Source organism: Varanus komodoensis, unplaced genomic scaffold (assembly GCF_004798865.1).
Source record: "Varanus komodoensis strain SLA01 unplaced genomic scaffold, ASM479886v1 scaffold8, whole genome shotgun sequence".
Classification (NCBI taxonomy): domain Eukaryota; kingdom Metazoa; phylum Chordata; class Lepidosauria; order Squamata; family Varanidae; genus Varanus; species Varanus komodoensis.
The window spans coordinates 18,208,826-18,236,013 of record NW_025336481.1 but is presented as its reverse complement, the minus strand read 5'-3'; the positions used below and the strand labels follow the sequence as shown (position 1 = coordinate 18,236,013).

Genomic DNA, 27,188 nt, shown 5'->3' with positions numbered 1-27,188 from the left:
GATCTTTCCAAGGGATTCGACGGCGATGGAAAAAAGGCAGGCAGTAAAATGTCTTGTCCTGTATGGAAAGGTGTAGAGACTTTGGGCAAGAAAGATGGGTCGAGACGTAAAACGACCTTTTCTCTGTGGAAGTTTAGATAAGGAGGGTCGACGCAGAGGGCACAAAGTTCACTGGCCCTCCGGGCTGACGTGACAGCTACAAGGAACGCCGTCTTCCACGAAACTAATCGGAGATCCACAGTCGCCAAAGGTTCAAAGGGGGCCTTCATAAGGGCCTGCAGAACTACAGAAAGGCTCCATGTGGGCATAACCGGTCTAATCGATGGATTAAGATTATACAGTCCTTTCAAAAATCTCTTGAGGATAGGATGAGAAAATAGGGGTGATCCGTCGACTAAGCCACAGTAGTAGGCTATTGCGGCCGTATACACTTTAATAGAAGACAGCTTCAGTCCAGAGTGATGCAACTCCAGAAGGAACTGAAGAATTTGTTCGATTGATGAGACAAGTGGGGAGAACGAATGAGACTCGGCGAAGGTGGAAAAAACGTTTCCATTTAGCCATATATGACTTCCTTGTGGACGGCTTTAGGGCAGAGTCGATAATATGCTGAATCTCAAGGTGCAAGAGCGTTGGGTTTGAATTCGACGGGGTCTGTCTCGAACCCAATGGTACGGAGAGACTGTGGCAGTGAGAGGCACCTGCATGGTTGGATTCAAGAATCGGAACCCAAGCGGTCGAAGTAATCGTCGATACCGATGGATTAATAGAAGCTGTCGGATTCGAGGCTCTCGAATCTGTCGTCGGCCCCAATGGAAGGTCAATCATCAAATCCGCCATGCTGTCAGGTTCAATGAGAGCAAGTCCGGGTGACGAAGTGTGCCGTCCGTTTGCGTTATAAGATATGGAAGTGCCGGAAGATGAAGAAACTCCCTGCGGGAGATGTCGAGCAGTTTCGCAAACCACGCTTGACGTGGCCACCAAGGGGCAACTAGTATCCCCGATGCACGGTCACTCACTATCTTTGCTATGACCCTCATCAGAAGAGGGATCGGAGGGAAAGCATAGAAGTGGATGTTGTCCCAAGGGATCATGAATGCGTCCCCTAGGGATGCTTGTCCGATTCCCACTCTGGAACAGTAAGTCTCGCATACCCTGTTCCGTCGAGTAGCGAATAAGTCCACATCGGGGAACCCCCAGCGCCTGAAAAGGTGGTTGCGCGTACGAGAATCCAGTTCCCACTCGTGAGAAGTGAAGATGTGTCTGCTGAGAAGATCCGTGTGCACGTTGTCTGTGCCAGCCAGATGAAAGGCCATCAGAGTAATGTGTCTCTGAATGCACCAGTCCCAAATTCTCATAGAAAGCCTGGCTAAGGTCGGTGACTTCGTCCCTTCTTGCTTGTTCAGATAAAAAATGGTTGCTATATTGTCCGAAGTTATCTGAACGATCTGATGATGAAGGAGGTCTTCGAAAGAACGAAGCCAGCAGCTCTAGGAAGTTGATATGATTCATGGATTCTAGACGAGTCCACATTCCCTGGGTAGACAAGCCAGAGCATATCGCCCCCCCATCCTAGGAGAGACACGTCGGTACCGAGAGTTATCGAAGGAGGTCGCGCCCTGAAGGGGACTCCCATCACTAGATTGGTCGGTTTCAGCCACCAGCACAGGGAGTGGAGCACGGAAGACGGGATCCGAATCTGTTTCGACTGTGGGTCTCTTTGTGGATGATACACCTTGTTGAAGAATAGTTGTAGTGGGCGAAGCCGAAGTCTGGCATGTGGAACTACGGCAATTGAGGAGGCCATATACCCCAGGACCCTCTGGATGGATCTCACCATAACCATTCCCTCTCATCGGATTCGATGGATATGGCGAGCGAGAGTCTGCTGTCTGTCCTGAGGGAGGAAGGCTTTCTCCAACGTCGAATCCAAGCGGGCTCCAATGAAGGTGAGCGTCTGGGTCGGAAGAAGAGAAGATTTCTCTGTATTAATACGTAGGCCCAGACTATCTAGTAAGGTACGGGTTGTATGGATGGTGTCTAGGAGTCCTTCTCTGGATTGTGAGACCAACAGCCAGTCATCGAGGTACGGGTAAATTTGTATGCCCTGAAGGTGTAGGAAGGCACAGACAGGAGCCATGCATTTGGTAAAAACTCTCGGAGCCGTAGCCAGTCCAAAGGGTAAAACTGTGAACTCATAAAGTTGGTTTGCAACAGCAAAACGGAGGAAACGCCTGTAAGTTGGATGAATTGAAATATGAAAGCAGGCGTCCTTCAGGTCCAGTGAGGCGAACAAATCCCCTCTCCTTAACAACGGCAAAATGTTTTGAAGGGTGGTCATATGAAACTTTCTCGGTATAATAAACTTATTCAAGACCCGTAAATCCAAAATCGGACATAGACCACCATCCCGCCTGGGGACCGTAAAGTATCTGGAATAGAATCCGTGAAGTCCATCAGATGGAAATACTTGACGAATCGCTCCTTTAAGGAGAAGTTGATGTATTTCGTCGAGAAGTAATGGCGAACATGAAGTAGACCGGATCGGACTCAATGGAGGAACGATGTCAACTTCTATTTGATAGCCGTGTTGAACAATGGATAATACCCACCGGTCAGATGTGATGAACTCCCAAATGGGGAGTCGGCTTCGGAGCCGATCCCCAGATGAGAGGGGGGTGGGTATTAGAGGAGCATGAGGAGTGGTTCGCCAGTCCCGTCAGCACTGCCTCCGATCGTCGAAACGACGGTGGCCCTGTTGGAAGCGCTGTTGGGGCTGAGGGCGGCAGCGCTGTTGATGTTGTTGCTGGCGGTGTTGCGGCAGCTGTCTGCTGGTATGACTGCCTGTAGGATGGTCGATTCCAGGACCACTTACGTCTGCTGTGTGACTGGATCTCCATCCTGCACGCCGTCATTCTTGATTCGTGCAGTTCCTTGAGTTTGTGGTCGGTATATGAATGGAAGAGCCCGGAACCATCAAAAGGCATCTCTTCTATTCGCTGCTTGGTTTCCTCCGGGAAATTACAATTCCGAAGCCATGTGTGTCTCCGGAGGGAAACGGCACCGACCAAGGCCCGGGAGTCAGTGTCCACGTGGTGACGTGCCGTGGACAACTGCTGCATCGCGACCTGCATGGCTTCTTTGATTAGGACCTTCGCAAGGTCACCCTGGTGGTCTGGGAGGGTGGAGGCGACGTTGTGGAGGCACTGCATAATAAAATATTGATATCACGCCAACATCGCCTCATAGTTGGAAATGCGAAGTCCTAAGCCCGAGGAAGCACAGACTTGCATGGCCAGGGAATCTATTTTCCGGCCCTCCTTATCCCTCGGCTCCGTATGTCCCCTTGCCTCTGCCTTGTGAGGATTCGACGACCGCCGAGTTTGGTTTTGGGTGCTTTAGCAGGAAGGGGATGTCTTCTTCCCGGACCCTGTACATAGACTCATATTTCATGGACGTCGGCTGAGGATGTGAAGGTAGGTCCCAGGGCTGCGTCATCGCCTGCCGCAGGGTAGTTATAAGCGGCAGAACGATGGAGGTTGATTGCTCCCCGTGGACGACGTCGTAAAACTTGTCCGTCGATGGTCCCGGGTGCTGGGCAGGGACTGGACAAGCCTCGACATCAGCTCCGCAAAGGAGACGTGTGACTCATCGGGTGACGCAGGATCCTGGGATGTCACCACGACGTCCGGGGAGGTTGAGTCTATTTCAGAGACATCCGAATCAGCACCGTAGTATGGTGGGGCAGAAGATGATGACTCCGCCGGCGAGAAGGAGCGGCTGCTTCCGCTTTGTGGGGATCAAGGTGGCGCCCTCCTCGAATCCACAGACCGCGGTTGGTCGTGGGGCGGAGGTGAGGATCGCGCCCTGGGAGCAGGGTAGTACCCCACAGAGAGCGGGTCTCCCCAAGATTGGTAGTAGGGACGACGCCAACTCTCCAGGCGTTGCTCTACCAAGCGGCTCCTCCGATTCCCTGGTGGGGACAGGCCAGCTTCTGTCTCCAATGTCACCGCGGGCATCGGTGTCGGTGACCTCGCTCTAGGAGGGGAGTCCTGGATTTCCCCATCCGAGACAGACCCCCGTAGAGTTGGAAGGGGTGCAGGCGGGAGGTCAACCGCACGTCGGGGAGACCCCTGAGGAGTAACCTGCATGGCCTCCTGAAGGATCGGTTCGGGCGGGGTTGGTATCATAACCGCCACTGGTACCGAGGGTCCTGTCGGCTCCGAGTCCCGATGTTGGGAACGGTCCGTGGACTTAGCCTTCTTTGGAGGCTTAGAGGCCTTCTCCTTTCTGGCCTTCTTATGGCCTGCAGGCTTCTCTTCGGCATGCTTCCGCTTCTCATGCCTCTTTTTTGGTGAAGCAGAGGGGGCCACCGAAGCGGACGCACCTTCATCTGAAGGGCATGAGGGTGGAGCCAAAGAAGTGGAGCCAGGTTTTGGGATAGAGACAAGCGGGTCTGATTGCATCAGAGCCCTATCCCAAAGAAGCCTCTGAAGCTGGTTCTTGCGGTTCTTCCTAGCCTGCTTTGAGAAGGCTAGGCAATGAACGCACTTATCCGTCCTATGCCCCTCTCCAAGGCAGAGGAGGCATAGGTTGTGCGGATCAGTAGGTGCCATTTTTGATCTGCAGTCCGCACATTTGCGGAAAGCCGCTCGCTGCACCATCGCAGAAGAAAAGAAGAAAAAGAGAGATAGTGCAGAGGGTAAGTGTGTGTGTGTGTGTGTGTGTGTGTGTGTGTGTGTTGATAGATCGAAGAAGAAATAACAAGAGAAAAACTACACAGAAGCGGGAAATGAAGTAAGGGGAAAGTAGTATAAGGGCAATATATAAGGAGAGAACCAAGAATAGCCAAAGCGAAAGTCGAAAGCGGCACGAGGCACAGCAAACAGCAGTCGCAAAGACTGAGTAAAATGGCGGACGCTCCGCTCTTTACAGGCCACAAGGGGGAGGGGGAGGGGGAGCGGAGCTTCCCACCAAAAACCGTTAGCTATCAATCTTCCAGCCAAAGGCACTGCGCAGGCGCAGTACCCATATGTGTGATGCACAGAGGCCACGACAAAGAACTGGGCATATGTTTTCTTTTCCCTTTTTTAAGAAAAAGAGTGAGGGACTAATGTCAGCTCCTCCACTGTGTCATTTGGGCACTCTGAAGTGGCTATCATGGTCAAATCAGAGATCACTTTTCACAATCTCAAAAAAGATAGTGGGAAAGGATACTCAGGTAAAACCAGGCTTGAAATCATGGTGAGGAGAGCAAAGACAAGTTGGTCCCTATGGGATGCCCACAGCTGGACTGAAAAAGGAAGGGAGGTAACAGGCTGTGCAATCCACAATGAGCCCATTTATTTTGCAGGTGTATGATGGGTTGTTCACACAACAATATATGAGTCGTGGCTTATTATCAGGGTTAGGTATTGCAATATATTTTCTCCAGCATCCACCACATTTTGCTTCTGAGAAGTCCCAAAGATTTGACTACAATTCAATGTTAGCATCAGAGATTACATCTTAAAGGGTACTGTAAGTTTACCTTTCTACAATGCCCTCAGGTCCAAACCTACTTACTCCTGTTATGTTGTATAGCAGAACAGGTTTCAACAGAAAAGCCACATACAGAAAATGTCAGGAGTGTGAGAGCTGCAAGACTTGAATGTTTGTTTGTTTGTTTAGAGTTTATAAAACTGTGTTCTTACTTATCACTGTGCAGTTTTTTAATGTGCATGATAAAGCATTATAGACTAACTGTGGGATGTCCTTTCAAAGAAATAACCTTTAGAAACAAGAACAACTCAAAGCAAAAGTCATGCTAATCAAAATAACATGCTTTTTATTTTACACTGTTATCACAGACAGAATCCTAGTGAGAAGTGCTGAAAATTTTTTATTAGAATCCTAAATTGAAGACCACGTCCTATCAGGGACATTTGAAACAGCTGCAGAAGGGACAAGCAGCAATAGTCATCTTCAGGGGCTCTCATACTAACAACACAAATTCTTTTTGGGGCTGCCATTGGTCCTCACATTCAGGAAGGGGGTCAAGACACCACTATAGAAGCTGGCTTTTTAAGGTCAGCAGGAGCCGTGTGCGGCATGCTGGAGCGAGCTCTCGTGAGGTTGCTGGCCTGCCCTGCCCTGCCCTGCCCTGCCCTGCCCTCTTCTTGAGCCTCAAAAAGAGAGTGGGATGCAATCATGTCTGTGCCATTGCTAGGATCTGGACTGGGGAAGATGGGACTGGGGGCTCTGAGCCCTCTGCGAGCCACAAAATAAACTCAAAGAGCTGCATGCAGTTTCCAAGCGTCAATTTGTCCACCCCTATTATATTATACCTTTGAGAACTCTACTCAAAATATTCCAACAGCTATTATATATAATTAAGCAAAAATAAACTTACTTTTGAGAATTCATAGCTGAATGCAACATTGGATCAGGCAGCAGACTCTGTGCTTGAACTCCAACACCTCCATTCACTCCCATAGGATTAGCATCTACGGGAAATCAGTAAAAATATGCTCTACTATAGATACCACACTTTAGGAAGGTCTGACAGAGAAAATAAGCGTCTAACTCACACCTTTCACAAAGACAATATAGGCAAACAGAATATCTATTTGTTGGAGGGTGTTTGCTCCCACAACAAACACACTTGAGAAAGGGGGCCAAGAAAGTCATAAATTTTCAAGAAATTGCAGATTGCCAACACCTCCCTCACAATCAGGTAGAAATACAGTAACAAAAAGATAAAACAAATCCCACCAGCCCGACTTTTAAGAAATACCTGATTTTACTTTATTGGATTCCTAGAAAGGCTACCTAAAATTGGTAACACATCTCTTTTAAAAGTGCCAATTGTTAAAATATAAACAGTTCAGAATGCTATAACACTAAACATGTTCAAGTTAACATTGACCTGGATCAAACATAATGACAATCCATCAGTTAGAAAGCAAGAATGCTGCCTGCAGCACACCTACCTTTTTTTTTCTCTTTATAGTACAATCCTTTATCAGTTCCTTTACAGTTTGTACAGTATGACATACAATCCTGTGTTAAGTGGTTGCATAAACAAATAAATGTATACTTAAAAGATAAATTAAAGCCCTATCACTTGGACCAAAACATTATTTGAGTAATAGATAGGTCATTTCTTTTCCTTTACCTTAAGATCATTAAGATGGTGTGCTCTGATTTATGGGACAAATATCAGAATTAAATAATTTCTTCCTAATATTTTTATTATTTTCTCTACTAATTTAAACTAAAACAACAGTTAAATAACTTCTATACACACATATGCATAAAAGATGAATGAAACGGATGAAACTTGGATGAAACGGATTATCTGGACCCATTTCAGTCCGGCTTCAGACCCAGTTATGGTACTGAATCTCTTGGTCACCCTGTACGATGACCTATTCAGGGAAAGAGACAGTGGGAGTGAGTCCCTGTTGGATCTGTTGGACCTCTCAGAGGCTTTTGATACCATCAACCATGGTATCCTTCTGGATGGGCTGACTGGATTGGGAGTTGGGGGCTCTGCTTGGCAGTGGTTCCACTCCTATCTATCCGGTCAATTCCAGAAGGTAGTGCTGGGGGACTAGAGCTCTGCGCCATGGCAGTTGTGCCAAGGAGTACCATAGGGTTCTATTTTGTCCCCCACGCTTTTTAACATCTACATGAAACCACTGGGAGAGGTCATCAGGAAGTTTGGGCTGCGGAGTCATCAGTATGCTGATGACACACAGCTCTACCTCTCCATTTACATCTAATCCAGGTGAGGCAGTGGCTGTCCTGAGCTGGTGCCTGGACAACGTAATGGGCTGGATGAAGGCCAATAAACTGAAGCTTAATCCAGATAAGACAAGGGTCCTGTTTGTGGGCGGTTCAGATCTTCATGTAAGTGATTTTGGTCCTGTCCTGGAGGGGGTAGCACTCCCTCTAAAGAACAGGGTCAGCAGCTTGGGAGTGCTCCTTGACCCAGAATTGTCCCGGGAAACCCAGGTGACGGTGGTGGCAAGGAACGCTTTCCTCCAGCTTCGGCTGGTTCATCTGCAGCATCTTTACCTGGACGAGCACTCCCTAGCAACAGTGATTCACGCCCTGGTAACGCTCCATGTGGGGCTGCCCTTGAAAAACAGTCTGGATACTTCAATTGGTACAAAATAGAGCAGCCAGGGTGCTGACGGGGACCGGTTGTTATTCTCACATAACACCTGTCCTTTATCAGCAACACTGGCTCCCAGTTTAAGGCTGGGCCCAATTCAAGGTGCTGGTATTAACCTATAAAGCCCTAAACAGCTTAAGTGTGGACTACCTGAAGGAACGTCTCCTCCCTTATAAGCCCTCACGCCCCTTAAGGGGAGTGGAGTCCTTGATCCGGGAACCCTCTTTGAAGGAAGTACGGAGGGTGTCTACCTGGAGGAGGGCCTTCTCCACAGTGGCACCCAGACAATGGAATCTGCTCCCCAGAGAGATCCGCCTGGCGCTGACGCTATATTCTTTCCGGCTCCAGGTAAAGAGCTTTTTATTTTTATCGTTATTTTAACAATTAAAGTTGTTAGATGTTTTAGAATTTTGATTTCTTTCCCCTTTTTTCACAGTCACATTTTATAGTGATGTTTTATATTGTTTGAATAATTAATATTTTATAGTAGTTTTATATTTATTGTATTTTATGTATTTTATATATTTTGAAAGCCGTCCTGAGTGCTTGGAGCGATAGGATGGGGTATACATGCATGTAATAAATAAATAAATAAATAAATAAAGTGACTGTATGCTACATTTTAGACTGAGGCATTTTCTTATTAGAAAGTTGAAAAATTAGAAAAATTAGAAAGAAATTTTCTTATTAGAAAGTGATCAATTAGAAAGTTGACCATGAGGCTACCACAGAAGCAGTCAAAAGAACAAAGGGGAACTGCCCCCCCCCCACCAACTTGTGTACAGGGAGGGTAAGAAAGGTTTCCTGTAAAAATGTTTCTATAGAATGTTCCTGAAGAAGGTCCCATACAAGCTCAGAGCCCATGCATGATGCAAAGAAGCCAAGAGCAACTTTGTCACACACAATGCTTCTTGCAACAATCACCCCTCTCTCCAAAATGCATACTTTGCAAATTTAGCAACTTAGTGAAAGAATGACTTTAAAGGCTATTAAGAACTTACTTGAGGGATTCATGGGGCGAAGTCCCTGTGGTGACTGTCCTTGTTGCTGGCTCTTCACTTGAGCCTGTGTCTGAGTCTGCATCTGGTTTCCTTGATACGTCAGTCCAAGAGCTGCATAAGCCCTCTCAATAGAGCTGGGGTCAATCTGGTTAGCAGCATTTATGTTGGGAGTTGTCTGCTGTCCTACCCCAACTGACCCAGAATTTCCAAGTCCTACTGCAGCACCACCTAATAATGCTAGAAGCAAATAACACAAAGATGAAATAGTAACACTGACTACAATGAAGAAGCAAACAAGCTGTTGGACACAGTGCTCTTTTATATCCTTTGGTGACAAATGGAGAAATTCTGCCATATTGAAGGATTGATAGAGTACTTCAGTCACAAGTGCTAAAATGTAAAAGGGGAGTTAACTTGTAGCAGTCAGTTTTTACAGGTAACAACAACTGAGGGTAGAGGCTGCTGTTGAACCATGGATTGTTGAACCAATGGCTTGCTGAATCATGAATAACCCAGGAACAGAATCTATGGTTTGTTGTTGGGTTGTGAACTATTAGGTTGTGATTAATAATCCATAGTTGTGCCATAGATAATTCACAGTTATCCATAATGCAGGGTTTATTCTTATGCTTATTTCAAGAAATAATGAATTGGGGAACATTTAGCTCAGTACTAAGAACTGTAAATGTCAAATCTACCTCTCCCTCCAAATTAAGTTTTAATAAAATAATTTATCATTTTAAATGTTTGAACATAATGCATGCTTTACACATAAAAGTTAGCCCCACAATATCCAGGACATGTTTTCAGAATAAGATCAAGGGCAATGTGAACTGACTAAGGCAAAGAAAGAAAACAGTCTTGTCTATTCCCTCCCTTTCCCTTTTTTATCTGCCACTGTGGCAAAAGCATGATATGGATCTGCCCTGGGAAGATGGTAACAGATGAGAGTATAAATCCTTAAAGTAAATAATTCCTGCAAGCTACTGAATAAGAAGGTAAGATAGTGAGATAAGTTTTTTCTTGACCAAGTCAAGCCTGAATATCAGCAACTTGTCCATCTAAAAGCCAAAACCAATGAAACCATAATCACTGCAGTTTATTAAGGATAGCCAGAATCTGAATAACTCAAGTTCAAGACAATACTGCCATGGGCATTGGCAATGCTACTCTATGTGCAGAGCAGACAAGACTGCTATTCAGCATTAACAGACCCTGCTTTCAGGCACACTTTACACAACATGCCCATATGAGCCCTCCCATCCATCCAATGTGATAGCATTAGAAGAAACAGTACAAAGCTATATGGTTTTGATCTGAAAGTTGTCCAAATGATCATTTCTTAATTACTGCAATCCTTAGCGGGAGGAGAAAAAAGACTGCTTACATTGTTGATTTCTTTTGTCTCCTGCATTCTTGAGAGGGAGACACACAGGACAATCATGCCGTGTACAATTCTTCCAGTGTGATATGATTTGTCTTGAAGATGCACAATGAGCCACTAAAAGATGTTGAAAAAGATGCTGTGAAACTTAAACTGCAAATTTCTTTGAGTTATTGATGCTTAGGAACTACCACAATTACTTAAAAATTAATTATGTATATAGGATAGCAACGTTTTAAGAAACCTCTTGGATATTAAGACTTCAAAAGATTTTCCTTAGTCCTATTCTGACTGGTAAGTTGCAATCATCTAGAATCTCTCATAAATTTATCTCATAAAAGTACATGTGAAGGCTTCCCTGTGCTTCACAACAGACCATTATGCGATCAGTTGACTGCTAAAACTTCCGTTTATCTGTATTTCTCTTCCAGACCTTGTAATTAGGTAGGGAGCAGAAATTACTGTAACCCATTCTTTTCTTCCAACTTTTTCAGACAGTACTGATTTCCCACTGTAGGAGTGCAAAAGTTTCCAGAAGGGCTTGAATTGTACTTCATTAAAGCACAGGTGGGAACATTTCAGGAATGTGGGATCTACTTTGTTTTGTTTTTTAACCAGAACCCCAAGATCTAACAGAACTTCTATATCCAAAAGACATGCTGAGAATTATTATTCTTGGAGTGTCCTTTGAAAGGTCTGTGCACTCCAAGTATCAAAATAGAGGACTGCACAGACCTTTCACAGGACACTCCAATTCTGATTATGCTAAACATTCTTTACTGTACAGTGTATGTTTGGGTGGAGGGGCTGGGGGAATCACTTTGTGGCTGCTATTGTTGCATAACTGGGAGGCAGAAATCCTTACTGATCATCCACAGATCTACCAGTAGAACCAGATATACCATGTGCCCACCCCAGCTTTAGAGAGTGGGACTACAGACATAAAGGAAACAAAGAGCTTTACTTACCCTGGCAGGATTTTCCAGCCTGGCAGTGTGTCATATGGTTGAGGACATTCTTCATGGTTCGACAATGAGGGAGGTTACACTGTCGTACCTCACCATTTGCTTGTTCTCGCCGCTGACATTTGTGAGCATGTAAGAGGAGAACAAGTTGCTGCTGAATGAGCTTGCGTTTTTCTGGGTCTGCTGTAGGCGCTCCTGATCCCATACTCTGGGGTGCAGCTGACACCATACCAGCCTGCTGAACTGGAGGAGTCTGCTGTTGACCCTTTAGAGAGAGACAGAGGAAAATTTAAATGGAAATTTCTGAGGGAAATGCAATGAAAAGAAATGAAACATGCAGGAAAATATTTTGTTGAAACCTGTGAAAGTCACAACTATATCAACTGTCTGTCACACCACAATCGTTCCAATACAGTAAGAAAACCAATGCTTTAGCAAAGCAGTAAGGAGGGTCTTGGAAACTCATGACGACTGAATTTTACATCATGATTAAACTATGAATCCTAGCTTATTATGAATAAGTAGCATACTCTCTCTAACCTATCTTACAGGACTGTTGTAAGGACAAAATGGAGAGGAGAATTATGTAATTTGTCTTTGGTTCCTTACAGCAAAAAAGGTTGAATATAGTAATATTCTTCACAGTAAAGTCCCAACTAAATCAACAGAACTTCCCTGTGCATATGGCAGAATTTGTCTCTCTAAGTTTACTCTAGATTAATTTTATTGGGAAGTGAGGCTGAGCATAAGTGGTACTATACATTAAGCTGGCTGTTCTCTCATTGAGGAAGTCGTCTGGTGGGGACGAGAAAAAAGATAAAAACATTTGACTATTCCATGGGACTGTAAATAGACTTCCCTACACACCAATTTGATTCCATTAGTCAATAATCTGCTTCACATGACACAACAGCATACTGAAGCATAACTTACCCATAGAAATAGTTGTGTTGTGCCAGACATTCACAGACTTCACTTTTGCATAGTGCCCAATTTTCATAGCTTGTTATGGCATGCAAATCCAAGCAGCTCAGTCTGATTTGCTATGTCAAAAATTGACTGGCTAAATGACAATAACATGCTGTTCACATGATCCCTGACAGACTTGAGCCACACTTCAGACAGAAGTCTGAACGGTGCAGGAAACAATTCACACAGGAGATAAGCAAGTTTAACTTTGTAAAATGTTTTGGGTTCCCAAATCCCCATTATTGCTCTTCAATACTACATAAAGAAGAATTCAGAAGAACCCTATAATTCAGTGTTCTTTAAAATGTCAACAATTTTTAGCTTGCATACAGATGTATAGCACATTTTTTAGTCAGCTGCAAAGTAACTGGCAGACTACTTTTACATTTTGCTTAGAGAAGTGAAAATTGATGAGCCAGGACAATGATTGTAACTTCTGAAAACAGAAACACATGGATATAGAATCTATCACAAAATAAGTTTATGACTAGAGTTTCACAAAACAGGAGCCCATTGTAAATAACTAGCCACAGAGAGCTGTTGTGACTTGAAAACCTGGACCCTTTCCATGGGGTGGCTTGTTTCGGGGGCAACAAGCCGCCATGACAATCAATTTGTGATAGGGATTACTAGACTCATGATGAGTTGGTATGTCATCCCAAATTGAGCACACAGATCTCATTAAGGACAGAGGGTAGCAATGAGCAAGCTGCTTGGCAAGCGCAATGAACCCCACTTTGCCACTTTTGCTGACCACGCCCAAGCCACTGCCAGTAATGGCCTTTCCACTAAGTGCCCAAGCAGCACTTTGGAGTACCCATCGCTGTCCCACTTTCCTCCACTGTGATCACCACAGCCTTTTCCCAGCATGTTCTTTCAGAGATCACTTTTTGCCAAAATAATATCAAAAATAATAATTTAATAACTGAAAACGTATCTGGTGCATAAAAAAGGTAGAGAATGACATCTTCTCCAATATGCCACTTCAGACATTCCAAAGACTGACTTCCAATAAAAAGGAGGGAGCACCAGCAACCACAATTGAAACTGCAAGGGGAGGCAGGACATATTCAGGTACATGGGTTCCTAAGGTATCTGCAAAGGGACCAAGGGGTGGGGGGAACTCATAGTGGACCCATTGATTCCACTATGCAAAGCTTAATTGCATGATGGATTGCCATGTCATAACTAATTTTATGACAAAATATTCAGATTTATAAAAAGAGAATATAACAAGTTTACACATGGCTGCAATCTCTATCCCAAAGTATTACGTTTGAGGAAAAAAGCATGGACAGATAAAAGCACAAAATAGCATTTCTTTAAATAACAAGAAGCACCATAATAAAGGTACAATCAGTTCTTGCTACTCCCATGCAATTCAACATGTGTCCAGTTTAGATTAACCACATTTATGAATTATAAACAGGAACTGTTAGAATTATGGAAGGAAAGGCACTCCTGTCATTTGAGCACACATCTTGGGATTTTTAAAAAGGGCAACTTAGGGTACAAAGATTTACTAGCTACCTACTGAAACACACTCCAATAATATTTTTGGGAACACTATCACAAGAACCAAGTGGAATGAATTTATGAATCATGTTTTACTTTATTCTGGTGGCACAATTAGGAGCATTTCTGTTTTATCAAGGGAATCAGAGCTTCCAGAAATTGAAATGCTTGTTGGCTAATGTGACATGTTGTACTTCTAAACCATCTAAGAAACACTTTAAATTTTCTATCTTTTTTTAGCTCTAGAAGAGGCTTCCAATTAAAGATAAACAGCACAATAACAAAAAATGAGTATAAAAGCATAAACATTGAAAAGAGTAGGAGAGTTCTTAAAACAGGTTAGTTTAAAATAAAATTAACTGCACCCCTTCAGTATTTCTATTTTCACAGCAACTAACAATTTCTAATAAAACATGAACATATTGAAACTCCACATAGACACAGACAAGACAGAAATAGCACAAGAGTGACAAAATTAAAACTTGGGTATTTTTAAAGGCCAGAGAAAATAGAGGCTTCACCCAGTGCTTTGTCCTAGAAAAAGTGTTCTAAAGAAAAAGGCACCAGAAGTAAAAGAAAACTTTCTACCCTCTCAGAAGATGCAAGCACCCAAAGAACCTTTGATGATCTCAGGTGATGGGAAAGTATTGTGCTTTTCTACTTGTCTTACTTCAGGCTGTAATCCTCCAAATGCCATATTTTGGGTGTGAATAACTTTCCAGACTAGAAAGTGAGCCAAGATTATAATGAGCAGTCACCTTGCCTTATGCTGTGAAGCTTAACACTTATATCAAGTTCTTTGAGATCCCTGGCACAATACACCCAATGTTTTTACAGTGATGCTTACACTGCAATGGCTTGTATGGAGATTAGTTCTGAAATATAAGGTTGGACCTGAGCTTTTGATGATGCCCAACACTATGCACTGTTCAGATATAACAGGGAACCATGGTTTCCCATTATGGAATGGGACCTCAAGTTCACATGCTCCTCTCTACTACATAAATTTTTGCTGAACTAACTGAAGTTCTCCATTAGATATGAACTTGCTACTTGAAAAAAAAAACAGGATCAATCCATGCAGAAGAAAATATTCCAGCAAATGGACACATACAATATAGTTGAATGTCTAAAAGAATACTTTAATACAAGTTGTTTCCATTGTGACTAAAGACAACACAGGGATAAATAAAAAACAAAAAAAAAAAAAACAAAAAAACAAAAACAAAAAGCAAAGCAAAGCAAAGCAACTGAGAACAAGAGTCTGTTTTTCTGAGGGCTGTTTTGTTTCTAAAAAATTGAATAGTTTTATATTATCTAACTATTACGGGGTTTTTTAGAATTTAATACAAGGTGCTTAATTAAAACTACCCAGCCTTTTCCCTTCCCCAAAGTTATTTCCATGAAATACTTAATAGCACTTTTATGGAAAAAATAGAGATATAAAATGTCTGGAAATAATGAAACCATGGCATTTTTAGTCTTCTCTGTAGGATTCCCAACATAGGCAATTCTTCCATTCCATATCAAAAGTACTAATCTGAGTTACTGATAGGCACTTAGGAATATGATTCATTATGCTTAATTTCCTGACCAAAGAAAACAAAATCTGTGTTCTTGACAGTTTAGCTTTTATTCTATGGAGTCTTGCATTACTGAACTTGTTCTAGTCAGATGTTGTAACACTGAACTAAAATAGTTCTAATCTAAATCCCACATGTAAGTTAGTAAGAAAGGCACTCTTTCAAGATCCTCCCTTTTCCCCCAAATTTACATTCCCCCCCTCCAGAAATAAAGCCATTTCTTCCTTGGCTTCAAAATTTCTGAAAATGTTACATCTCTAATTGTGACAAGGGCACGCACCTCACAGGAATGACTAAATCTCATGCGATTATGTGTGTATTATACCACCTGATTTGTGAGTGCTCACATGTATGTGTGGGCCCATGCTCTACCACATACAGAATCAAACAAGAGTACATTATGCAAGTTATTGTAATAAATACTGGAGTATGTGCAATGAAGTATACGAATGTTTGCTACAGAAGTTGGTACTTACCATGTTAGGCATTACTGGACCAGGCACTGGCTTCTTGTCCATTGGAAACTGGGGTAAACTGTTAGGTAATACCGGTTTATTCTGCATCTGGGGACCAAGTCCACTGGCTCCAATTGGTTGTCCAGTGTTCTGGCTGTATGGTGGGACATAAGGACTGGGGTTGTTCATCATTCCCATCTAGAAATTAAGAAATAAAATAATTTAGTTTGGGAATATTTTCATTTTCATCTTGCTCAATTCATGGAGAATAAGATGAATAGTAATAATTCTGGCACAAAGAACTAAAAATCTCAGCATAGCACAAGTATAAAGAAATTCTGAACTGCTCATCCTCTTAATATATAACTACTTTTTAACCCAATTCATGTAACACTTCCATTATCAATTTTCCTTCTTTAAGTATGCATTATTTCAGAGTAAACAAATTCTTGAAAGCACATAAAGTAAAATAGCACCTTCAGCTTTACAATGGAAGTTATCAAGATTCTGTTGACAGTCCATAAAATGGGCTGAAGATTCAACGGGAAATTATTATTATTATTATTATTATTATTATTATTATTATTATTATAACATTTCTATGCCGCCCCTTGCCGAAACCTCGGGGCGGCTTACAACATGATAAAATACATTGAAATACCATAGTACATAATAAATTACCATTAAATATAAAAATACAAAAAATACATTGATTTACAAATATAAAATTAAAATTATCAGTATAAAATAAAAATATAGGAGGAGAAAGAGAAGGAAGAAGAAGTTGCCCTGGCCAGATCATATGTTTTAACAATTGAAACGATGTTTAAATAAAAAGGTCTTTACCTGGCGCCGAAAAACCAGTAACGACGGTGCCAGGCGGACCTCTTTGGGGAGTGAATTCCATAGGTTGGGCGCCACCGCAGAGAAAGCCCTCCTCCGGGTACTTACTCTCCTAATTTCTTTCATGGAGGGTTCCCGGAGAAGGGACTCTCCCGCAGATCTCAAAGGGCGGTCGGGCATATACGGACGTAAGCGCTCGTTCAGGTAGCCAGGACCCAAGCCATTTAGGGCTTTGCAGGTCATAATCAACACCTGGAATTGGGCCCGGGCTTCAATGGGAAGCCAGTGAAGCTGACGGAGGACTGGAGTCATGTGAGCATAACGCCCCATCCCCGTCAGCAACCTGGCAGCTCTATTTTGCACCAATTGAAGTGTTCGGACTGTCTTCAGGACAAATTAAAGGTTTTATGGAGTGGCAATGCCTAAGCCAGAATTATGGCAGAATCTTGAGAACATATGGGCAATACATTTTAATTTCACAGCTGGTCTGATTAATGGCCATTGACTTTTTTCTACTATCAGCTACAGCACAGTAGTTTTGCCATTTATGAATACTGTATATACTGAGTAGATGAGTTAAATCATGACAACTTTAAAGTAATAAGGGAACAAAGCTTTAATTAATGATTTAGATTAAGTTTCTTCATTTGAACTTGAGATAAATCCTATACAAAAATGCAAGAATATTCAGGTCCACTTAAAAACTGTAAGCAATCCTGGCTGCTTGACAAAGAAAAAAACTGCCATATTTTTTTTTTTGGCAAGCAGCAATTTGTCTCTCCTGCCATTTCTTCTCTTCCCCAAGTTACTGAAGAAATAACTACCTCTCTCAAAAGTCCTCCAGCATATGCAAGTAATTCCTAATTTTTCTTCTCTTCCCAAACCTCTGTGCAAGTGAGGATTTCTCATGTGTAGAACAATTTGGAAGAGAGAAAAAAATAGCAGAAAGGTTTCTGTTGCTTCATGCTTCCACAGTATCAAATTGCAAATGAAAGACATGTCTGCTTTTCTTTGAAACCCTCTTCACAATGAGAAGCAGGGGGGTTAGCTACTGAGGACAACAAACTTACAGGCTACAATGCTTAAATGGGATGGTAATGCGGGAGCACCATTCTCTAATATAAAATACACCTACAAGTTATTCTTTTAAAAATAAAAAATGTATCTCTGTACATATGCGTAAGTAGTGACCCCCTCCCCCAGCTGACATTAGGCTCCTCCCTTTCCTGAACTGTTGCTGTTTCGATTTTGCCTTTTTATAGAATTTCAGTATTCTAAATGATTAAATTACTCTGTATCCTTTACACATTTTATTAATGTTATAATTGTTCTTTTAATGTTATGAGCTGCCTTGAGTCCAGTACTGGTAATAAGCAGAATATAAATCAATATAAACAAGAAAAACGAGAGCTTTGGCTACAGGCAGTATAGAAATGAAATCAACAACCTCCTATTCAAGCTCGTCACTGCAAGAATGAGCAACTTTAAAAAGATGAGTTGTGGTTTGCTTTGTCCCTTCTCACACTACCCCTTTTCATTATAGGCCATCTTCCAATTAAAACCATTTTCTTGATCTGTATACAGCGTCCTTAATACATTTTTGTTACCACTCCCAAAGTAGTAATCCTCTTCACCATCATCACCTGAGCAAAGGTATTCACCATATATTCAGTTTTTTTCCAGAAACTACGGTTGCTACTGAATATTTTTCTACAAGATGATTGCTGACTATGCCAAACATATGCACAATTTGAAAACCAAACAGAATTTCAGTAAGAGCATCAAATAAGAGCACAAGGTCCTGATCATTCAGGGAATTGTCCTGGTAAGATATAGAACAGCATCTCCAGATGCACTGCAGACTATTTGCACCCCCGCCCCCGCCAAGCATAAAACACATAAAGCAGAAAGGTCCCCAATTTCTGGGTGGACTTGTTAACTACACCTCCACATGAAGTGGACAACAATCCTTTATTCCTCTTCTCCAGCACCAAGCTAGTTCCCCATAGTTATTTATCTACACAGAGAAGCATTTTCTATATAACCTACAACACTAGACAAAAGCCAGCCAGAGCTTTACACTAAGTATATGCTTTGTTTCAACATACTTAATATTAAAATACAAATTTTGTGTAAGGCAAAGCTATTCTAAATACACTTACCATGCTTAGTATTAAAAATTCTGTCTTTTTATCAGATCTTAATTGAGTGACATGATTCTATAATGGTCGGATAACAAATTTCTTAAATAACAAAAAAACTACACTGGAAATTGTAAGAAAGGTCCATTAGCCATAATGTATTTTACATGGAAATTTCATTTCCAATGAAAGCAATTGCAAGTTAAATTGTTCTAAGTCAAAAGTTTGTCCCAGTTACAACTCTAAATGGCCAGTCACTAGCATGACTAATAACCTGCATCACTAAGCAGATGGAACCTAACCCATATACCACTGTAGCAAGGTGAAGGATGTCCTACAAACTGCAAAGCTTCATTCTACCATTGTACTTAGCATCAATATACACTGGGATAGGCAATCTGGCACAGAATTTATTTTATTTATTTATAAAAATTTGTATGCTGTCCAATTATTTGCATCTCTGGACGGCTTACAACATAGATAAATTGACAATCCACACTGGCTGCAAATTAATAAAATATAACAATAAAGTTCAGTATTAAAACATATTAAAATATTGATTAAATAAAAAGGTCTTGACCTGGCACCGAAATATATATAATGACGGCGCCAGGCGGACCTCTCTGAGGAGTGCATTCCACAGTCGGGGCACCACCACAGAGAATCTAATGGTTCACATCTCTGCTGATTCTTTTCTACAAGTGATGGGCAGAAGCCAGACACACCACTTGCACAACAACAATTTAGCACTTTCAGGGCAATCCGAAATAAGTGGAAGGACTCAGGTCAGCACAACTCACATGAAAAAGCTCTGCCAATTTGCCTCCTTCTAGAAATGAACGAATCTGCTTATTTAATTTAAGGAGCTTCCCCTAGGAAGCACCAGATCTCCTTTGCAGATGCAGTAAGTTCTGCTTGCGCAAATTCAATTGGCAAGAATCATCATTTGCAGAAGGGGATTATTGAGGCAGGATACAATTGGCAAGGGAATAAGTCCCCTGTTGACTCTGCCCTTTGTGTCCTGCTGATGACCTAGACTACAAGGGCTCAACTGAAGGAACTGAAAATTACTGAAGTTCACTAGTCACAAATGATGACTGCTGGGTCCCCAACTGGTTATTGTTGTCATTTAAAATGATAGCTAATAAATCTTGAAAACTGTCAATTCTTTTTCACAGTTATTTCCTTGTAGCAGGGAGTCCTGGTAACTAAACCTTCTTCAAATACATATAGAGGCTCTGATAGTATTATTGGTTAGCCTCCGTGTTCTGGAAAAAATATTGATCTAGGGGCTCTAAGTCTGGAATTCCAGCATGATTCTCACAGGCATCTATGTGTCCGTGAACATCCCACTTTGTGCCTACTGGGCCCCATCTCTCCAGGTTTTAATTTTATTTCTTAAGAATTTAAATTATTAACTGGGATATTGTCATGGTACAAAGCAAGACACTGCCCTTTACTTGTGTTAAAAAGCGTCTCTGAATTTTGGAGCTCAGACTCTCATCTCTTTCTTGTACTGAGCTTCTTGGCATAATGACTTTATTAGTCTCAGCAGTTTGCCTTCTGGGAAATCAATGTTTTGTGACTAGCCATGCCCACCATGGCAGATACTCTTTTTGAATAAGCAAGCTCCTCTATCACAGCCATTTTGTGAGCATGCCCATGAAATTCTCAAAATTTCCAGCACACCCACCAAAACAAAAAGATTATGAACTTGTGCACACAGTTGAGAAAACTTGATTTTATATCCTTCTCATTCCCACACACAGCTCTCAAAGTTTTCTAATTCAACTGCCCTATCTTCCCCTGCACTTGACTTGTACCTTTATACTCCACTGCCAGTTTATTCCATCCCTTCTTCCTGCTGCTTTTATGCTCACTTCTTCCTGTAACAAATTTCCTTACCTTCCACTTTATTCTGAGTTTTCTTTTTAAACCTATTAATATTAGCCCTGCTCTCTAATCAACTTCCACTGTCACACTTATCCATGCTGTGCACATGGTACAGCAAATGACACAGGGTGCTCAAGGAAAAAACCACTGGGTACATTTTGAGAAATGCTGTACTTCAGTTATATTGGGACACACTTTTATATTTACTGATGCATATAGTCTTTTAAATTACCTACCTGCTTCCTTCAAGTTAAAAATTAAGCAGTCAATTTCATCTAAACAGACTGTGTACACCTTTTTGAAAAGCTAAAAAACTAATATTATAACACTAGAAGAACACATACCTTCTATAATGCAGTGTATTAAGGACCTAATTATACTTTCAACATATGAACAGGTAATACACAGACACCCATCACAAATGGGCAAATACCTGTGGACTTCCTTCTGGAAGCTTATATCCCCTGCCCCCGCTGCATTTTTGTAAATACACATGCACACACTTCATTCCTATAAACTGAATCTGATAAAGTCAAATATATGCAGCTACATTTTAATTTCCTCCTTTTTTGTTTGTTTTGGTTGATTTTTGCAATGGAATAAAAGTCATTTTATCAAGTAGTAATAATAGTATCAGTGGCAGCAGCAGTAATAGTAATTTCATGTAATGCTATAGAAATCTTTTAGGTTCGAACACTCAGAAGCATGGACAAATAGTACTATGGTTACATCATTAGTGGAGAATGTAGTCTGTTCCCTGTCTTGCTAGTAGACAACAAAAGCAACTGTTAATGACTCAGCTCTAGCAATTTGCTCAAATCCATTTTCAGGTAGATGTGCATTGTGGTTCTTCCCCTTGTGGCCTCAGATTCTATTTTCAAACATATGTATAGCAAAGCCAAAAAACTGCAAATGACAGGAATGCAACCAGTACTAAAGAAATTGTAATTCAATCAAAGTATTTCTTAATCATCAACACACCAAACATAGCAAGCTGGAGGAATTATAACAGTTCTAGGTATTTTGGGGCTATGGCACAGCTTTCTCCTCCCCAGATGCTTTACATAAATGTTATTTTGCAGAAACTAAAGGGAAATGGTGGACAGACAGATTGACATAGAAAGGTATAGCCTTTACTGATGTTCTGGAACTTTTTAAATAGAGAGGACTCTCTGGGTAACAAATTGAAACATGAGAAATTAAAATTCCTTCAGTAGCATTCAGCTCTACCATTACTGCAAATTATGTTGCACTGATATGAGCAATCTTTAGCGCATAAACATTTCCTGGTACAACAGACTAGCAGCAAGTTATATCCACGTTCTACCTGTGTACATCCTTGCACTGAAATTGTTTCCTGATGTGAACTCTTGTGTTATATAGTTTACATCCAGTAATTCCACCTCATTTAAAAAAATACTAACTTGAATTATTCTTGAAGTTCTAAAAGATATGAACAACATTTCACCATCTGAATAAATGTTCAGACACATTTATATTTGCCTAACATTTTTACATCTGCAATTTTAAATCTGATTTCATTCTTTCATAGCAAAAATATATGAGGGCAGGCTGAATTTATTTTGCAGTAGTTAACAAAAATTTGTGAAAAGTCTAATCAATTAAAGAATTTAAATGCAGCCATTATGTTCATAAATAAAATTATTCTATTATCATGCAGGAGGACTGGCTGCAAACTCAGCTTTGACTGAAATCCTAGGCATAATGTTTAATGCTGCTACAAAGAACCAATCACTAGCACAGGGGCGCCTCAAACTTTTTTAACAGGGGGCCAATTGACAGGTGCCAGCGGTGGCTGCGGGCCATCAAGGCGGTGCTGGCAGGGAGGCACGGGCCAGTGTGGGGGCTGGATACACACACACGTGCACGTGAGGTGAGGCAGAGACGGGGCGCACACAGGGCAAGGCACCAGCTTGCTCGTGAGGAGATCATTTCCGAGCAAGTCCAAAACGATCTGCCTGTGAGCAAGCTGCCGCTCAGCAAGGCACTGACTTGCTCACAAGAGATTGTTTTCTCCAAGCATTTCCAAAACAACCTCCTGGCGAGCAAGCCACGCACGCATGCCCAGCAAGTGCAAAACCTGTGAGGTGGGCTGGTTAAAAAGGCATGGAGGGCCGGATCTGGCCCGTGGGCCTTAGTTTGAGGACCCATGCACTAGCATAACTGGTAACAAGCGTCTCTGACCAAAAAACCTAGCCAATTCAGGTGGAAGAGCTTACCCTGTACGCTACTGTAACATATCCTCCAAGTTCCAATTTCTTTATTATACAGTTATACGTTGCCTGGTAGTACTTATTGTGATATCCAGGATAGGCAATCTGGCATACTCAGTGATCTGAACTAAAACTCCCATCAGGCCCAGGTCAGCATGGACAACTGTCAGAGATTGTAGGAACTGCAGTCAGAACATTTGGTAGACACCAATTTCCCTACCTCTGTTTTAGAATTAAGAAGCTCAAAAGAAATCATTAGATAAACCATTGATCCTTAAAACCCTTTTATGTGACTCACTCCCGTATCTGTTAAAGTAATAGCCACATGAGAAATGCTTTGGAATTAAATCTCAACTCTGTACTCCAATGCAATCATATTAGACCCATGGTGAAAGAGAAAAAGGAAGTTTTGTCAGAAAGCAGAGATACATTGCAAGATCTATGCATACTCTGTTTCACTATTTCAACCAGGAAAATGCAACATAGTGGCTCCGGACTGAACAATTTTGATGAGCCAGTATTTGTCACTGTCTGGGATAAACCTCTTGCATTACCTTATCTCATAGACCATGCAAAAACACTTAAACCTCATTATTATTGCATACATTGTCTTAACAGCAATGGTTTTTAAAGTGTGATTGGGCCCTGAGTTGATAAATTAAAGCATCGAATAAAGATCACAAGACTTGCGTGACAAAAAAGCTATGTCCCTCCCCTCTCTGTAAGAATGAATTGTATGCCAGGTTCATAGGTGTCTTCTTGAGATCTCATGTCATTCAGGCCCATTTTTTTCTATGCCAGAGTCCCCATGGAAATTCACCCAAAGAAATGCAGCCCTCAGGATGTTTCCCTAACCATGTTATAATAATAATAATAATAATAATAATAATAATAATAATAATAATAATTGGAAACCATAAATTAATTAAAAACATTTGTTGCAAAGTTCCTTCAGAATAAGCCGCCCCAAGGCTTCGGCGAATGGGGCGGCAGAAAAACGGTTTAATAAATAAATAAATAAATAAATAAATAAATAATTACTACTAACATAACCTAGTTGTAGTTTAAGAACAAGCTAACTCAATGTTATTGAAACAGTGGAGTAGCCTATAAGAAGCACCTTTAACTACTTTCAATACTAACTCTTTAAATGTTTATAATTACAAGTTTAGAACCTTTCAAAATGAATGTTTTAGTTCATACTGGGTAACATTCCTGAAATATGCATGATTATTTTTATGAACTAAGCATCTGTTCCAATTTAGTTAACTTAACAGGACAGTCTTGCTTCCAAACAATTTACAGAGAACAGTCTAAGGAGGCAGGTTGCAGATTTATCATAAATACATAGTTAGAAAATAATAATAATTATTATTATTATTATAACATTTCTATCTTAAGATAAAATACCTAGGACTGATTCAACAGTTATTACCCCTAGCACTACTGTTGAAAACTAATCCTCCAATGATTCTTGGGGCAAAATGAACCTTATTATCAAGTCTTACTTTGAGGTTATATGAATGAGCCATGTATAGCTGTAACAAAATCAGCAGTAACTAGAAGACTTTGCTTGCTGAGCTTCCAGGAAACCAACTCAATCTTTGATTAGCAAGTGAAATAGTTTTGTGCAGCTCAGTTTTCATCCTAACAAAACTGTCATGATTATCTGTAAGAAAAAAAGCCTGTACACTGTTTTCCCTCAGCAATTACAGCAACCAGGAACTACCCATGCCTTCATAGCAGCTCTACTACTGTAAGAAATTTAACCACAAATATGTGACAAATGATATCAAGACAAAATTAGATGCACTGGCTTTCGCACACAGTACTGAAAGCTGAGTTGTTAACACCTAATAAAAATCCTGAATTATACATTTATCAACAATTATTGAAAGTGCCTCGTAAATGACCCACTACAAACATACAACCATTTATATAATGATTTGTATTAACTGATTAAACATTACATGTGAGGCACGATTTTCCTACATGGTGAGGTAAAGGTTGAGTCTATGTCTGTGTGTCTGTCTCATGTACACATGCATGTACATGGGGCAGACAGACAGAAAGAGCAGCAGCAAATTTACCCTTTAAATAGTTTTGAAAATTTTCTGTATGTCCTCACAGAGAGTAAATGGCACTGGAAGATCCTGTTGCAAGAAAAGAAAATTATTTTCTTGCCTCTATTAAACTAAATCTGCAGGTGGTGCATTAAAACAAACCATAAACTAATTGTGCTCCCACTACAAAATCTGCATATTATTCTAACATGCCTGATTCAAAAGAGATATTTCCAAGAGAAATCATAAAGACAAGATAGCTTCTCCCATACAAATAAAGTTGTATCAAAGTTTAGATAGACTTATGATACAAAGATTTGTATCAAGGTTTTGATAGACTTGTAAATACAAAACTAATTTTAATCAATTAATTTAAAAGTAAAGTATACTGTATCCATATACAGCTATATTAAAAGATATCAATATGTAAAGCAATGATTTACAATGTATTTCTTTACCCGGAGTTCATATATGCAACTTGTGAATCATGTCTTCTTTTTATTAAACAGATGTCTAACATCAATACAAGAACTTACAATGCCATTAGAGATTTTAATCTTAACGTCAAGACAGTAGAATACATATCTAATGGAAAATACCGGAACAAAGAAAACTGCTTTATATGAAGTCAACTATAGATTCAATTAGTACAGTAATGTCTACAGCATGGATCCTCAAACTACAGCCCACGGGCCAGATCCAGCTCACCATGCCCATTTATCCGGCCCGCCTCAGAGGTTTTGCACTTGCTGTGCGTGCACGCAGCAAAGCAACAGCTTGCTCACGCGGAGGTTGTTTTCTCCAAACAAGTCCAAAACTATCTCCACATGAGAATGCCGCCGCCGCCGCCTCGCTGCGTGTGTGTCCCCCGGCAGCACCTTTCAAGCGGTCCCCTGTTGAAAAAGTTTGAGGAACCCTGGTCTACAGTGACGAGCAGTACGTCTCCAGAGCTTCAGACAGAAGTCTTTTCCAGTTCTACCAGGAAATACCAGGAAAGACTGGGGCATTTTGCAGACAATGGGTGGGTTCATACGTAATGGCAAGCCATAGTGGAATCTGGACTGGCATAGCTAGTTGTTACATCTGTACTTGACATTATGGGGAAACGTGGTACATTTCACTTCTGTGAAACTACACCCAAAAGGGAGGGGGGTGTCTTTTAAGGTTTCCAGACCTTAATATGGCTTGTTTTGCAGTCTGAACCCTGCTGTCATATTTTCACAGGTTTTCCATGTTTCCACCACTGAGTTGCAGTGACAGTTGGAGCAGATGCTCCAGCCTGCATTTTCCACTATCCTGTTCAGCTGAGCAACTTTGTGTTGGCATCTGCCATGCTCTGATTAGTTGCTTTGCACTGCTTTTCTGTTCCATATGAGTGCTATCTTTCTGATGCCCAGCTGCAGCTTCAGAATCTTGATGGCAGCAGACCATAGCCACACACCACCTCCAGCAATGGCTACAGAGACAGTCTGCTTGGCATGCCAGTCTGGTTGCTGCATTTTACTGGAACAGGGTTTGGAAATTGTAGAGTGTTTGTGCAACTTGGTGAGCCAGTGTCCTCATGTGAAGGCTACTCTACACATTAGGAGCAAATGGGTTGTGCTCTGACATTGCCATCAGAGCTTTGTCTCCCCGCACCTTGTTCCTCACATTCCTAAGGACTCTCAACAAGCCCTGCTGTCCACTCTCTGACCGCCAGCTGTGGGACAAACACTGTCCTAACATTTTGATGGAAAACTTTCCTAGGCAGATGCTCAGGCAGGCATCCTCAGGAAAGTCTTCCTGGCAGAACACACACCCTCTGTCCTTAGCATGAATGCCTGTGCTGATGCTCTCCATATGCCTGGCTACAGGGGAGAGGTGGCCCATGGTAACATGTGTGAGTCCTGTGCAAGAGGGAACATGGATATATGAGTAATGGGGGGGAGGCATGGGGGGTATGCTTGCCTGTTTAGCCAGCTTCTTTGCTTTTTTTAATGTT

At 41.5% G+C, this 27,188-nt stretch overlaps 1 protein-coding gene across 2 annotated transcripts in view; it reads right to left on the bottom strand.

The window, feature by feature from the left end:
• The window catches only part of EP300 (E1A binding protein p300), a 99,909-nt gene that overhangs the window by 46,696 nt on the left and 26,025 nt on the right, over positions 1-27,188 (bottom strand). For both annotated transcript variants that reach the window (XM_044455829.1, XM_044455830.1), the window contains exons 3-7: positions 16,055-16,231; positions 11,515-11,776; positions 10,550-10,663; positions 9,163-9,399; positions 6,392-6,485 (exon numbers count right to left, since the gene is read on the bottom strand). In XM_044455829.1, the coding sequence (XP_044311764.1) occupies positions 6,392-6,485; positions 9,163-9,399; positions 10,550-10,663; positions 11,515-11,776; positions 16,055-16,231 (884 nt within the window). The remainder of the gene's footprint in view (positions 1-6,391; positions 6,486-9,162; positions 9,400-10,549; positions 10,664-11,514; positions 11,777-16,054; positions 16,232-27,188) is intronic.